The sequence below is a fragment of the Corvus hawaiiensis genome, chromosome 4 (genome assembly GCF_020740725.1).
Source record: "Corvus hawaiiensis isolate bCorHaw1 chromosome 4, bCorHaw1.pri.cur, whole genome shotgun sequence".
NCBI classification, from domain to species: domain Eukaryota; kingdom Metazoa; phylum Chordata; class Aves; order Passeriformes; family Corvidae; genus Corvus; species Corvus hawaiiensis.
Genome location: NC_063216.1, coordinates 59,845,255 through 59,861,970, shown reverse-complemented (window position 1 = coordinate 59,861,970; position 16,716 = coordinate 59,845,255). Strand labels below are relative to the sequence as shown.

The 16,716-nt window shown below is 38.0% G+C and overlaps 1 protein-coding gene across 5 annotated transcripts in view; it reads right to left on the bottom strand.

The window, feature by feature from the left end:
- PLXNB2 (plexin B2) overlaps window positions 1–16,716 on the bottom strand; it is a 257,236-nt gene that overhangs the window by 14,537 nt on the left and 225,983 nt on the right. For all 5 annotated transcript variants that reach the window (XM_048300734.1, XM_048300732.1, XM_048300736.1 and 2 more), the window contains 11 exons: window positions 15,101–15,328; window positions 14,435–14,611; window positions 13,836–13,975; window positions 12,705–12,805; window positions 10,276–10,505; window positions 9,082–9,263; window positions 8,269–8,335; window positions 8,008–8,154; window positions 4,580–4,736; window positions 3,456–3,556; window positions 2,324–2,408 (listed from right to left, as the gene is read on the bottom strand). In XM_048300734.1, coding sequence (XP_048156691.1) covers window positions 2,324–2,408; window positions 3,456–3,556; window positions 4,580–4,736; window positions 8,008–8,154; window positions 8,269–8,335; window positions 9,082–9,263; window positions 10,276–10,505; window positions 12,705–12,805; window positions 13,836–13,975; window positions 14,435–14,611; window positions 15,101–15,328 — 1,615 coding nt within the window. The remainder of the gene's footprint in view (window positions 1–2,323; window positions 2,409–3,455; window positions 3,557–4,579; window positions 4,737–8,007; window positions 8,155–8,268; window positions 8,336–9,081; window positions 9,264–10,275; window positions 10,506–12,704; window positions 12,806–13,835; window positions 13,976–14,434; window positions 14,612–15,100; window positions 15,329–16,716) is intronic.

Here is a 16,716-nt window from a genome sequence, read left to right as displayed (position 1 = left end):
CGGTCATGGCAGGGTCTCACTTTGTACCAGCTTTGTAACATTTTATAGCTTTCCAACAGAATGAGTTGGCACCAGATAGCACTGAGGACCTTATGCTGCTAAAGAAAGCAGGGTAGCTTGGCATGAAACACTGTCATCCCAAATTTGTACACTACCATGGTACAGGGTGTGGAGAAGAAACATGGTGGAAGCTGTTTCCACTTGATACTTTGGGATCTGAATTATCTGAAGACTTTTCTCTCATGTACAAGAGCCCTCGTGTGACAGCACTGTCCCCAGAAGTCTACTTTTCCTTTACAATTTAGAATGCCACACAGATAACTAAGGAATTCACCTTGGAGTACAGACCATGCTTGTTCAAAGAGCTTCATCATACTGAATCATATCTTATGATATAATTCCAGAGAAGGAGGAAGGAAAAAAAACCTAACCTAAGAAAAAAAGAAAAACACATGATCTGGTCCTCTACTGCCTGCCACAAGAGTAGAGAGGTGAGGAGGATGAAGATTGGGAGTCCAGAACAGAAGGCTGACTACTATTCTATATTAAGAAAGCAGAGCAAGTTAAGGGCACCACCAGACTCCATTCACAGTCCAATCCACTTCTTTAGAGGTGAGGTGACAATAGTCCCAGCCACCAGTGCAACCAAACTGAACAGGGACTAGGAATCAGCTCCTTGCCTGCACTCCACTGCCTTCTGTATTAAACTGGATGGCCTTGAAGTTAACATGCTGGATTGGCACTTGCTGTGACAGAACAGTCACTGCTTGGCCAGCTGTGCCAGGGACTTGCAGTAAAGGTGTGAGAGGATAGCAGCAGCGGTGTAAACATGACCATTAAAAGACTCTTCTTTCTGTTGGAAAAACTCTCAAAGGAAGAATACAGGAGGACAGAGCAAAAAGTAAACAGCGAGTAATTCTGCCCATCTTAGTTTCCTGTCCAACACTCAAAACAAATGAAATGAAAGTCTGAACCTTTCTGCTAAATAGCCATATATGTCAGAGCTATCAGCTGAGACCCATCTTCTTGAAAAATGTACATTTCTGGCATATTATTTCCAACCTGTTTGACTGCGAGCCCTTGAAACCTATTAAATCTAAGATCAGTAAATCTGTTTAAAGGAATGAAACTATTAGGTGAAGTAATGGCCTTTGCAATCAGTGCTAGACAGAAAAGCATATCAAATGAGTTCATGGGAGTAAGAATGATCTCAACAATTATTGTTCCATAAATTTAACTTCTACCTCATACAAAATAACTGAATATAAGGATAAAAAACCCTAGAGAAACTGAACATTTGAAGTCAGTAAAGGAAATACACGTGACAAAGAACATATATTCACAAGTAAATATTTCCATTAAAATCTGAGTGCATTCAAGGCTGTAAGGGGTATTGTGTCTCAAGATATTTTGAAATATAGAAAATTGGTCTAGACAGAACACTAACATGTACAAGTAAAAGCTTCTAAGATGGATTGCAAGCTAACAGGTTGTCTTCTGTGTTGCGAAGTCCAGCATACTGTAGCAGACAGCAATACAAGAATTATGCGGCAGATGCATTAGTGACATGAAAGAGAAGAAACATTACAAGGAAATTCCTGACGCTCACTTACAGAGGATTGAAAATCTCAAAAAGAGCAAAGGGATTGTGAAAAACGCTGCATCTAAAGAGACAAAATGCATGGAATGAACAAAGCCAACTAAAAAGCCCTGGAAAAAAAAGAAGTTAGTGTAGCTGGCAAAACATCACTCAAAAGGAAGAGAGACAAAATCTGAAGGTACAGAGATGAGTTTGCAAGGCAACACAGTTGTAAGAAATGCTATAAAAAATTACATCAGATCCATTATGTCACAGAGAGAGGATCTAGTCTCTACTGTGGTTCATCTAGACCACTGCATTTAATTCTCAGTCTAATAAGTAGTGAAAAGAAATTTGAAGAGGAATGTGAGTAAAGGCTGAAGAAAGGAGAAAAAATGATAAAGATCTGCCAAGATGAAATGTACAGTTTGACTATAGATGTAGTGTGATTAAAAAAACAAAATATGGAAGGAAATGTTTAATAAGAGTGCTTTCTATTAAGTTGGGGTATGGACTCACCACAATTATAGTTAAAGTCCTACTGTTTAAGACTTTTATAATGAGAGCAAACAAAACCATTACAAGTGTACAGTGGTAACACACAACAAATAAACCCTATATAGTCTGGTGGTGAATATCTAGCTCCATGGAAATGCTTGACAAACAAAATCAAGATGGCAGCATCACTCTGCGGGTTTTGACTTCTAGTCACCTTGGGAGGGAGGGAAGCCACAAGATACTTACTTTCCCCTGGGACATCTTGCTGATTATCCTCTGGCTGCTGGGAAATTCCCATTTTCGATAAGATGAGCGTGGCACCATCTCGGACCTTTGAAAATACAAACACAGAGATGTTCTTTGAAGGAACCACGCACTGCTGAACCTCTTTCTTAAACCGTAACCTGTGGTTTCTGTAATCGGTTGCAGGGAATCTATGACGAATGCTAAACTTCCGAGGCTTCTTGGGCAACTGGCTCTGCAATTCAGAACAGACTCCCTCCCACTCTGTTAGTAAGAGATCCCATCAACATCTCCTCTGAAATATTAGGAGCATCTTCAAGGCTTAAGTGGTTCCTCAACCTGGTGTGGTGTGCCATTTGGATGAAAATGGGGTTTATCATGAAGAATCAGACCTGTCTGTTTTCTGAGGGAAAACGAAACAACTTTTCTCTTTTCCAATCAGGATTAACTGTTGTTAGAAGGAAATAAATAGCATAAAAAGGAAAGATAAGTGAATTGCAAGTGCATGGTAGAGTGCACAGTATGAAACCTAAAACAGACGGTATGAAAACATCAACATCTGCTCTCCTGGCTGGGCTTTTGAACAATCCAGACAAACTCAAAATCTATTTAGCAGCACAGCAAGGACAAAGACAATTCTCAGGGGTAGGAAGTGGTGGAGAAAAGAAAATATGAGTCTTAGCAAAACCAGCTTTTGAATATTCAGAGTGGAATTTGGATTTGGATACTTCAATGATGAGGAAACCAAGGTGCTGGCATTTAGGTTTTGTGTTTTTATACAAAATGCTTAGGCAGAATGTGTAGACCCAGCCTTTCACAGTCCAAACCTTTTACTGACTAGACCCAGACCTGTGTTTTTCTTTTAATTCTTTATCATAGAATCATAGAATGGCTTAGGTTGGAAGGGACCTTCAAGATTTCCAACTCCCCTGCCATGGGCAGGGACACCTTCCACTAGACTAGGTTTCTCAGAGCCCCTTCTAGCCTGGCCTTGAACACTGCCATGGATGGGGTATCCACAACTTCCCTGGGCACCCTGTATGTAGCACTGAAGTTACTCTAAAAACAAAAAAAGATTTTATTTATTACAAGAAAACAGATAACAGGCACAAACAACTGTTTTGAAATGCCTTACATTATAATGCATTAGTGTGTTGATGCGTTTCCATCTGCCATCTCTTTGGGATGTTAAATCCAAGTCTGAGAGGATCTGTGCAGTAGAACCTGGACGCCATTCTAAGGGGTAATTAAAGTGAGAAAAAACAGTTTTTAACCAGGTGCAAAAATAACTTCTCCAAGAATGTTTTACAGACCCACTGACACATTGTGGAACATCAAAAGAAGTAATGCAGAACATGCCCCACTGTGTGTTTTTGATTGCTTAATCATTTGGTCTTTGTTACAGAAGTTTGCATGAACTATTCCTAACCATGCATATGACTTCTGATTATCTTCCATAAAAAGTTAAATTCCTTCACATAGAATTCAATAAATATATATAATAAGGTCTGCTATCGGTCCAAAAGAGAGAAGGATTTCATGGAATAGAAAAGAAACTTTTAGGGGATTTACTAGGATTTTCTGAAGAACAAGAATTCCATCTTCTACTTTCAGATTAATGCAGTAATGAAAATACTGAAAAAAATATTAATTGGAGCTTTTATTCTGAGATTATTAGGCCTTTTAAGGAACACCATTTTTTTTTTGTCAAAAGAGAATAGCTATTTTGAAAGCCCTCAAGGAGGATGATTTTCAGAGACTAGGTGGTACATAATCTCCTAAAAGTGCAGTTCCTGTAAGTTATAATTCTTTTGAATAACCATCATAAAAGAAACTAAAAATCAGTACCACTTTCTGAAACTGCATCATTACTTCTCCATCAGTTAATTATCCATGCTGTCATTATCACATTAATTAGTACCTGAGATACTGACTCTGTCAGACATGAATTCACTTGTGCCAACAGTCATTAACAGGCTCTTGCAATGCTGCTGACAGTATACCAAAACTTTAAGAGTCAAGAAAAGCTAGTTCTTAAAAATTAACTAACTTAGTTTTTAAGGCCTATTAATATTGCTGCAAAATGCTGTATTTTTGCATGACCATGAATTCAGCTTTTTTTAAAAAAACCTTGACAAACCAACAACAAACCAAACCATAACCAAGCAATAAAATCCTCTTATAGAGATTTTTTGAGAAAATACGAAGTCATACAACGTGTCTCACCTGGTTAATATGACATCACAAATAACTACCTACCAAGCACTACACTGTCAGCTTTTGGCCACTGAGAACACGGCAGATTTCGATAGACTTGGTCTATTATCTTTTCCTTTACTTGTGATATAGTATCACAGTTCAGCACTTTCACAGGTATGGAATCGTTTCCTCCCTCTTGCACATATACATTCACTGTCTGTGAAGAGAAGAATGTACATGGTTATTAAGGCAAATCAGTGCTGAATTACCTCTGAATCTGTTTTTCTGGGTGATTTAAATGCAAACAGTATCTGAAATTCACCATGCAATGATTATTGAACAGCAACAAATATTTGCAATGGGAGTATGGATTATTTGAGGGATTATTGGAAGGATCTTTTGCTGTTATGCAGCCAACCAGCTATCATAAATTCCAGTTAATTTCTCCTACTATGACAAAACAGAAAAGATACAGAATAGATTTAGTCATGTCTAATATGCTAATATTATTGAGTCTTGGGAGTTTATTAAAGACAAACACACAAGAACAAAGCAGCTGGACCACTGATTTGGTACATGCTTCTCATTTAACCTGATAATCCTAAATACAAAAAAGCCCAAGTATTGCAGTGCCCAAATTTCGTGAGTTCCCAATAATCATTTGAACTGCACTTTGTTGAACTCCTAGAATATTATATGCTTTTGCCTTCCTTTATGCTTTCTTCATGGCTGTGGTTTTAAAGATGAGCAGACTACTGTACATATGGTACTTTAACATGGCTCAACTGATGAGCAGTGAGTCGTTCAGCTCTCCAAACTTTACCTCCTGTGACCAGATGTTCATTAAATACACACACACGCATATATATGTACATATAAAAGTAATTTCTATCATCTTATGTGTTAGAAAACTTCATTTACTGCTTACTGTTGTCATAATAACTCTAATAGCTCCAGGGAATACACCTAAGTAGCTTATGTCAGTTCTAAAATATTACTGTTTTCTGACAGTATCAACATGGTTTTTTTAATGTTAAAGAGAATTTCTTGAAAGCTTGTAATTTGCTAAATCTAGACTGATTTTTTTGAAAGTAGCTTTGCTATGTAAGTGTCAGTTTTCAATTTTCAAAGCAAATAAGAAAACCATGGACAGAAAAGCTCCCCAGAAGGAAAAAAAAATAAAAAAACCCCTAATAGATATTATGAAAAGCCTCTTTCTTTCACTAGCTGAATCAGCTAACAACAGCTCAGAGCCCTCGTGGGTCTTTTGCCAGTCAGGTAACTTAGGAGGCCAGCACATGTGAAGCACTGCAGCTCTCAGATACATATGGTCCTGCCAACCATAATTCCTGAATTTATCACGTCAGACCTCAAAATAAACTTGCATAGCTGGTATTTTGAAACAGTGTAGAAAAGCTATGCCATACGGCAGTCAAATTAAACATGATTGCACCATCCCTTGACAGAACTCTCAAACTAATAATGAGATTTCACCTTCCTTTTCCTATTAGCTTTATGGTAATTAGACATGATTTTGCTGCTGGTTCAGTATGCAGCATGTCAGTGTAACCAGTGATGCAAAACAGATTAATCTTTTAAATAAGAACAATTAGAGAGCAGATAACTGCTCTATGCTGTACCCACCTTGTCTCACTTTCAGGCAGAAGTGAAGGAATTAACTCATGCTTTAACCTACATTGGTGCACAAATGCTAACTTTTCAGTTACCACAATATCATCATTGTGCCAAAGACCCCAAAAGCTTAGGCCAATAGTACCCACTTCATAATCTTTTATCATACGTATGTACACATACACATATATCTCATCAACTTCCATGCATGCACATACATAAAATATTTGTTTGATGGGAAATCTAGAAGTCTGGACCAAATACTGCTACTGTACAATGTTATAATGTTTAATATCTAGCTAATATGTATGTTGTGCCCACATCTGATTGCATACATGGATTTTCTGCTTTCACACTTCATTTAGCTTAATTGCAGTCTTTTTTTTGTCATGAAAAGAAAGAGACTGAATAAAGAATTATTGCCATTAAGTCTTACATGATGTACAGTGCAAATAAATTTTGGTCTCCATACACAACAGAAATGATAGCCAGCATTGCCAATTAGTGTGTTTTCTGTGGGTGGCACTTTTGGCTTAGATATAAAGACAGTAACTCAACTAATCCACAAAATATCAGTTGAACTTAAAATTTCTTCTTGCCCAACACACTCTTCCTCCAGGCGCTCTAGGTCACAGTCTGGTAAATCCACTCTGTGAATGAAAGTCCTACAGTACTCTCCTCACTTGAGCCCTCCCATCAACATCCCTTTAGAATACATAAAATGGTGATTTTTTTTTTTTTCAAACCAGGACTTAATAAAGCTTTTTATTAAATTTCTTTTCCATGCTGCATATATATCACTGCATCTTTCTCAGTTGAAGACAACTACAAATGACTCCTAACATGTCAATAAAAAAGAAATTAAAATGGGAAAAAAAATCATGAGTCTGTCTCTGAAGGGCAGTCTGTGCATCTTTGATATTCACTACACTGAATCCTGAAGAAAACCAGGAAGACTGTCAGAAAGAGTAAAACTAGATTTTACACTCCCTGAACAGATAAAGAGTGGGCTGCTTCAGTTTTTCCAAAGGACAGTGAATCTGTGTTCTGGAGTATGTTTGAAAAGTGGTGGAAATTTCTGACAGCAAACAGAATTAAGTTAAAGTAGAATTCATAATAGAAAAGATCTGGACCATGGCACTGGTGATCAGATACAGGGGGAAGCTGAGTTCAGAGGTGGAGTTCCCTTGCCAGGAATGTCCATTTCATCCCACTTGAAGCAACTACCACAGGTCTCCAGAACTGGCTGTAGAGGCACTGTAGGGAATTATTTCTCTAAGAGGAAATAAACAACTTTCAATGCCAGCTGGGCTGCCCACGTTCAGGAGATCTTGACTCACACAGAAAAAAATGCAGAAAGAGGTTCATAAAGTGTTCTGGAGTTTGTGGAGCCATCTCACAGGACTGCAGAGAGCACAACCTGCTATACTAATAACATGATCTCTAAAATGATGTTCAATATGCTGATCAGCAGCAATCACAAGGGAGAAAACCTGAAGTTTAAGCATAATGGTAGTGCAAGAATTCTGCAAATATCAATTGCCAATGAATTTCGAAGGGAAAAGGGGAGGAGCCAAACATCCTGCCCACTTTTCAGACAGACTGAAAATTATGAAAGGGATTTATTGAAATGGATTCCACACTGGCAGGATTTGAATTTTATTTTAGAAGATATTTTATAATTCTGTTTTCCTGCTTGGAGATTTGTTTTGGTCAAACTACTGACAATCCTGCCCATGACCAGAATTTCTATGCAGTTCACAATAGTCTAGAAAACTCTGTACAGACTTAAGACTTTAGGAATTAATTTTAAAATAAAAAAGGATTTTATAATCTATTAATCATGCTTTGCTTACCAACTGTGTGTACTCTACATCATCTCCCAGTAAGCCTGTGTCATTCAATGTATACTTGGCTTTCTTCAGTACGGCATCCACTGGGCCTTTCTCTACCTGGTGTTTGATAGCCTTGAACAATTTATAAAGAGGCTCCCCGGCATTGTCCTATGTAAAGGAAAGGAAATGAAATAAAGCAACACCAAAAGACATACTCAGATCAGCTCTTTAAAGTATTACTGATTAAAAAAAACCCCACAGGCAACAGATTTCAACTCTTACCTTGAGGTACTGATATAAACAAATAGACATCCAGTTAGACAACATTCTCTCAACAACCGTTTCAGATCTGAAAAAAAAACCAGCCCCGAATATGGTAAGGACACTTAATGACAAGGTTTTAAAGAAAAACACTGCTTGCTTGAAATATAATATTTTTACATGCTTAACTGCATTCAGTCTCCTAATGCAATGATTTCCCTATAGAGTCTTGAAAGCATATACTTGCTTTAGGATAAGTGCTTTGTATTGCTCATCATTCCTGGGTAGCTACCTTCATCTCACTGCTGAAAAGTATACATCCTTTATTCAAAATCTTAAATTGGGTCTACCATGTGAGAGCTAAAAAATTAATCCAGTTGTGCAGTTACTGGGAAACAACCTACAGATTACAAAGCTACAACATACACAGAGCAAGGTCTATTGTAATTTATTTTGGGATAACAGCTGGGTTAAATCACTAGAGCAAGCCCTCACTGAATGCACAATGCAGCTGATTATGTGTGCTCATTATGGTGGTGATGTGAGGTATAAATGCTAGATCATTTGGAATAGAATTAGATTAAAAAGTAAATGAAATGTTCAGTGTGGTATTTTGAAGTAAGGTAGGTGTTTCTACACTGCAGTGTTTGAATAAGCAGTCCTGTCCAGCAGTCCTGTCAGTACCTCCCACAGCTACTCCTGGTGGGCTTGTCTTGCTAATATGTTTGGGCCAAGCTATTTCTGGCTTTTATGGAGAGCTGGCATTTCAACCCAGTCACACTGCAAAAGAAACACATTTACAAAATGCCAGAGACATATGACAATCATTCAAACCTTCTTAGCATCAGCTTTGGGTTTTTGGCCACAACATACTGCTCCATCAGTTCTAAGAACAGCGTCCTCATGATGTCAGTGTAGTATTCTAGTTTTCCATGTAAAGCGACTGTCAGTAAAGATGCAAAATACACTTTAGCTCGAGCAGAGAACTCCCTTTGGTTTTCCAGTGTGTGAATAAACTGAAACAGAAAACAAATGTAAAAACAACTCAGATGACAGGTTTCTGGAGAACCTCAACACTTGTCTGCACTAAGAAGACAACGAATATTCTTTTAATATTAAATCTCCAAAGCATAGAATCAAAAAGTTTTCAGAAGTTTGAAAAAACTTCTTATAAGAAAATGTTGCCTAAAATTTGGTTTTAAATACACACACAATGTACTGGACTGACCTAAGGAATGCTTATATACTTAACTAAAACCTTATCTAAAAAGGATGTTTTAATTGAATGTAAAATAGTGTTCTGTGACAATTTTTAAAGAGAAAATCAACTCCCCTCTTCCCCAAATTCCCAGTCCTTTCACATCAAATTACAAAGACACTAATGTAAGTACACCTGGAAATGTACTCTCATCTGTCATAAACTCTAATTCTACCATTAACTAGCTCAACACTGGATTCTCATTAAAAAAAAAAAAAAAGAGAAAAAGCTAGAAGCCTAAATCTATATTTAGGTGTCTGACAATGAGCCTTGGTTTTTGAGAGTGAGCAATTATAAGTCTCTTCAGGGCTGCTCTGAGCACTCATCAGTCTTGATGAATAGGCCACTTGAGGAGCCTCTACCTTTGCTGGGGCAGAGATTCTGGTAGATGGCTGTCTGCAGGTGACTCCCATGAGGAGCCTGGATGGAATCAACACTCTCCGATCACATTTCTTAAAAGGCTAAACCAAACTTGTAACACCAGTTTTTATGCCAGATTGGGTAACACCTGCTTTTTACAGCCACTGCAATGTTGACTAACTCCATATTACATGATCTGGCACAGAAATATCATCTTGCCTATCCATTCCACCAGGAAGCTCTGGCTGTGATGCCACATATTTGCAGCAGTTACTGTGAAATCAGAGCCATATGAAAATCACTTATTCTTACTAATTTTGGTTCAGTTGTGCTTGCAAACCTACTGTCTTGCACAGATACACACAGGTATGCCTAGGTAAGAGACAAGGTGAATCCACTTCAGTACTCACATTAATGAGAAATGATTTGCTGTTGAGGAGGTTGGAGAACTGGTACAAAGCCTGCTCCACAGTCTGGCGCCTGGCCTCAGGAATATCCAGCTTTCCTGTAATCATCACATCTTTCTCTCCATCTTTGGAGGGCAAGAAGAAGACTCTGTCTGTGTATGTTTTGTAGTCCAGTACTGGAATTCCAGCTTCATTGATGTCATTTGTCTGATCCTCCATCTCTATCATTAGATCTGCAATATGCAATGCAGTTTAATGGTTCAGTTTAAAAAGTATGCACGTTTTTTAGGCAACACAACCTCTTTGAGTGCCTTGTAATAGCAAAAAAGCAACTCAGCAGCAAAACCTCTTATTTCATCTCACATTTTCTCTTGCTATTTTTAACAATTATCCTATTAACTATAACCACAGCTAATCCTATGGTGGCATGAGAATAAGTGCCTTTAGCACTGATGGTTTCCTTGTTGTTGACTATCTGTAAAAGGGCCTTTATGGCATCTGTGTGAGTTCATATATAAGAATGTAGGATTATAGTACAGAATAAAAAAAAGACATTGCAATACTTTTCATTTTGATTTTTCTTTTTTCCCAATCCACAGTCTATACCCTCTGAGTCTAGGTAGTAAAGAAAGTTCTTTTAAAAACACAGCAATCCAGGAAAGAGAGGTTTCAAGTGTAAAGCAAGCTAATTTAATTGGAAGGAAGGGGATGGCAGGAAGGAAGAAGGTTAAATGGTTCACTGAAATTGATGGAAATATTTCTGTGGGACTCAAAAGCTCTGACATTTTTAAAAGGGACAAAAATTAGGGAATCATCCTTTGGAGCAGCTATTCTAGCTGAAGGCTTTCCAATTACCAATATTACTGATTGACTGGAATACCATGTTAATTAATATACTGACCTATTGTCTCAGGAGTTTTATTGCTCTTACTCATTCCTTTACCTCTTTATTTTATAGCATTCATCAAACTGAGGTAGAAAGAATCTTCTGGTTCCCCTCTGTGTGGTATTACTTCCTTCCTGCTGTCCCTTTCCTTGGCTGTCTTTGGTCCTGTGTATTTTAGACTGTCTGCACTTCATGCTGTTGACATTACAGTTTCACAGTATTGAACCAGAATGTGTTTTGACTTGTGTTTCATTTAACTGTAAGTCAAGGTGGATGTAATTTTAGAACTGGATTACTCCTTGGATGTGCATTCTACTCCCCCAGTGTTTGTACTTTGTGGAGCAGAGAGAAAACCTTCAACCAAACAGCAGGAATGTGTAACTCTCTACTCTTGTCCCAGTAACAGAAAGGTACCTTCTCCTTTCAGAAATGGGTATGAAGTGCCCTGGGAGAGGTGGAGAGAGGGAGGGAGAACCTCGATAGATCCTCTCACAGTTCAAAATGCAGTTTGAAATGAAGCCCGTTTGGGACTGATTCAAACATTTGCTTCTAGTTTGTGTCCAGAACCTGGAAGGACTTGGTTTTCCAGAGAAAGCAAGATGGTACAAATAAAGAACATCCTGTCCCAGAAATGGCAGAAAAACAAGACTGAGAGAGGCCTCGAGCATCACTGAAATCTTTGACATACCCTGAGCTTCTTCAATTAATTTCAAACTCTAACTTGAAATTGCTGTTTTATTCAATCTCGCTTTTTAGCCACTGTCAGTATAAAATAATGCTTTCTCTTTAGCAATAAAGCATGTGGGTATTTTTTGTAATAGAGATTATTTCAACATGACCCAACAGCAGGTATAATTCAGATAATGAGGTGACAGTTGACGGTAATAATTTAGGCCAATATTTGCAATGTTTGCACTCAGATGCCTAGTTTAAGCATTGCAATGAGTAGTTCAACATGTAAAAATGCTGAGCCTTCACACCTCCTGCTGCCATCCCTGGGATGATGCCTCTATGTTAACACAGAACAATTAGCTAGCTCCTCTAATCAAGCTTAAGATTTTCCCATGATAAACAGGGTAAAATCCTATTTCTTTCCTGTGAGCTTACCAAATTATCCCTTTGTATGCTGATGGCTGCAAATAAATTTTGCAGCTCTGAAAACAGTTTTTAGTGTGCATACATTGCATACACAGTCATTGTGCTAAACAATAAAGGCAGTTAGTCACTATAAAACATTCTTATCTTTGTGTTAATGGCTATAAGTAACCCCAATCTCAATTAGTTTCTACTCCCAGTATCTAACCCTATTCTTCCTTTAGACTAAAAGAATCCATTTCTTTTAATAACCTCAGCTACATATTTTATTTTATTTACTTCTCTCATATATAACAGCAAAATATCTGCTCTATGTCAATGTCAGTAATGAAGGCTACTAAGATGTATTGATTATTTGTTCCCAGAAGACAGTTTTAGTGAGCTAGCATCATTCCTCCAGCCTGTCTTGACTGCTCAAGAAGACCCACAGCAGTGAAAATATCTTTCATACCTGTGAACTCTTTCTTGCACCGGTCTCTGACACTCTCCTCTAGGCCTTCAAGTTGTGATTTAATTTTTTCATACTCTCGTTCTGCTTGTTGGCTCTTGCGTCTTTATGGAACAGAAGTAAGATTTTAAAAAAGTTACAAACTATAAAAGTAAATAATTTGCAACAGCTCTGAGAGGGAAGTCCAAGGACTGGGAGAAATTTTCCTGGCTTTGATTTTTTTAAATACAGCAGTAAGAGAATGGAGGAGAAAAACAGCAACAGTGGCCGAAATCTTCATTCCATGTAAAGCAACTTGGCACTATCATGGGCTGGTTGCTTCAAAGCAGACTTGGACCAGTAATTTAAAATCCAGTAAGAAGTAGCTACAAATGCTTTCAATCATATATCAAGTACAGAAACCCAGTCTCCATGCACTGAACCCTTAGGATTGCTTGCAACATGTCCTGTACTGGCTCTAAACCACCCAGGAGTGTGGGATCAAACTCAGAAGGTTGATGGAGGTTCACAAGAGCATAAGGGCTGTACAGCACATGCTTCAGCTGTACTGATAAGTACCATAAGATTGAAATCCACCCCTTCCTGAGGCCCTCATTACTAACCTTAAAATTGGACTAAGTAGCTTTTAAGTGAAATACAGACATATATTCTGGCCCTTTATGAAGCATGAATTTCAACATTAATCATGCAGTTTGTGTGTGGGTAACTTAGCTGGAAAGATGAAAATGACCCCTTAGTGAAATCCATCCAGTTCAGACCTACAGTGCTGACTGAGGCAGCATAAATGTTGATGGGTATTTATACAGAATAAGTTATCTCCTTCATAAGTGCCACTTTAGCTGCCATTTCAAAAGGGTATGTGTGCAACTCAGCCTGCAATTGTTTGCTTGGGAAGCCTGGGACCAATTGTTGTGTTTATATATAAAGGAGGGACTGGGCTGACTGACACTGAGGAATCTGGCGTGCGTGAGAGGAATAAATTGGTGCTCATACATATTTCCAGCTGTAACTCCTTATCTTAACTCTGGAGCTCATAAAAAAGATGAAGATAGTTTCTGTAGACCGAGCTGAGAACAAGCCGGTAGTCCCTTGAAAGCTTTAGGGAAACAAAAGCACCTAATTAGAAGAACTTACCTGTAACAGATGATAGAAATGCCAATGATTACTATCATAGGAATAAGTACCAGTGGCAAAATAAGATTCAGTGGGATATCAGTCACTCGGGTATCATATTCCACCCTTCCAAGGATCCATTCCCGGAGTCCAAATTTTACCTAATTAGATAAAAACACATTTTTCTCAAGAAGTGCAAATGTAAGGTGGTCAACTTCTCAGTTTCACTCTAAATTCTTAGTAATTCCCACAAGTGAATTTTTAGCTCAAACTGCCAAACAAAGGAAATACTTCTGAATATTTTAAACTGAATTTGGGTCACTAGCACTTTATTCCATGAAGTAATTTAATTTGCTCAACTGAGGAAGAAAAATCCCCAGTCTGTCTGTCTGGAGTTCTACATTTCTAGGTAATAAAGGTAGAAGACATTTGGCAGCATTGACACTGCTCTTTATGTGTGACATCTTTTATGCAGTAGGCAGAAGCTGGAAGAAGAAAGAACTGCAAGGAGTTTCTTCACAGTACTACAACAACTTTGGAGAACAAATTACTTCAGTCAAGAGGAACTGTATCAGTGTTATTGATACATGATACTAAATTCTATAGAAAAGGTAACGTACAATGAATTCAGGAAGGTTATTGATGGTATCCCTCTTCTGCCGTTTCTTTGGTTGAGGCTGTACTTCTGGTGGCTCACAATATAAGTCCGTTTCAGTTAGAGTTTTTATGTTGCAAGGCTCATCACCCACAAAAGCCTGGGCCTCATCTATCGTCATGGCTTTGTTCAGGTTACTGCCCTAGACAGAAAATAAAAGGCTAAATTATCATCGCAAAGCCTTGGGAGACAAGAAATCCTGAGTTGCAACTTTCCATTTGGATCACTTTTAGCAGCAGAAATGATTTGCACTGCAGCCTACAGAACAGCAGAGTGATTGGGAATTATTTGATTCCTCTCCCTTCCTTCGTGGTGTGAGATGAGATGTCCCTTCCAGTTCCTGGGAGGTCTATTGGGAGAGGGCATTTCCAAATGCAAATGCCAGGCTCAGCAGGAGGGGGCATCCTCAGCAAATCCGAAGTAGGGCTAAAAAGATAGGAACTCTCTTTCAGAAGGGGTGTGGGGAGGAAAGGGGAGCTGTCATTGTTCATCATCTAGCAGAGGTAAGGGACTCTACCCAAGAATTTGGGGTATGGCACCAAACATCTGTTAAGGCTTTGAGAAAGGAACTAAAAATTCCATACATTCTTCAAGGACAAAATGAGCAACCACCAACTTTTAACAAGTTTACCTTTGCATTAATAAGTTTGTTGACTTGTTTTTTGATGCCATCTGTGAAGTTTTCAAAGGTTGGGTCTGCGACATAGGCAAAGGAGTGGCTCTCATTTTTTACAACCAACTTATAATGATCCATTAGAATAATAGTGGTAATGTTATAGTTTTCTGGGTCTTCCAGTATTGGTGGGGAAGAAAAAACCACCGTGGTTTCATTAAGTCTTGTAACAACCTTTCCGTAAAACTGTAAGAAACAAGACAAGAAGAAGAACATGCTCATTTTAGAGTCTGACTCTTTTCTGTACATAACTGTTGAAAACTTTAGACCATAGAAATAAAACCACTGAATTTATATCCTCTCCATACAGCAGAAATACCATAGTATGAAGGATTTTTGAAAAAGAAAATGAAAGAAATTTGTTGATGGGAATAAATCATCGATTCACTGTGTTGTAGCAGTCGCCTGCAGAAAAAGCTTGGGCTATGGATCAGTTTCATTGCCTCCAATTTCTATGGCTCTTTACCGCTGGACTGATACCACCAAGTTCCTCTCAGATTAGGAAGTTAACATGTCACCCTTAATCCTGATCATCTTCTGTACCTTTGAGTATCTTGGGCTGATTATTTTCTGTTTACACCATGTAATATCTCATTGAACCTCAATAAAATTATTAAGTGAAATTTTGGAATAAAATTCAACAGTTGTCACTCAACTACTCAAGGTAACTCAGTTCACCCATCCTCCATCCCCAATTCAACAAATGTTTTTCCCCTGACACTTTTAGTCATTCAGTAACATCAACCACAGGCAACAAAACTAACAGGAACCCTCAACATTTATTCAATCACCACCTCTGTTTCTCACTTCACGATGCAATGCAACTTGATAGCTTCTCCCCAACATTCTGATATTGTCATGTAAGTGAAAGCAAACCAAAAGATTAGAAAAGCTTTTAGTCTTAATAGAGAATGTGTGCTATAGGTAATGCTGACTTAAACTAACAGGTTGAGTGTACATAAGAGGAGATGTAAGAAATGTTGATAAGCACTGTCAAGAATGCTAAATAGGCTTTCAGATTGTCCTGGGAGTCAAGATTATCCAGATAATTACTTTTTGAAGTTTATGGCCTAAAAAATGTAGGCAGTTTTCCTCTTAAAAATCTTTAGGGATAGGGTTCTAATAGATCCAAATCCAGCTGGATCTGGCATACTCTAAAAGTTGAATCATGCATATAATATATAACATTCACATTACCAACTCACTATAGATCACAAGACAGTCTTACACTGAAGAGCCAGACTTAGAAAGAGTCTTACAATGTTCTTACTGTAAGATCACTTCTAAGTCTAAATCGTGTCATTAAATTGTGATCTTCACTAGAAGAGTGGGAAATTAAGACTATTGGTAATGTCAATTCCTCTTAACAGGAGATGCAAGAAGAGGGTTTTTTTAATGTTATTTTTCACAATTTTTTGTGACCTGTTACAGGTGGAATATGCATGAAGCAAGAAAGAAAAGAAGACTTGGTTCTTTGAGATGTGAGAAAATAAAAGGCATTGATTGTGCAAAGCTGAGTAGTCTGCATTGTCTAGATTTAGATCCTGTTTCAGGCAAATTGCTAATGCTTGCAG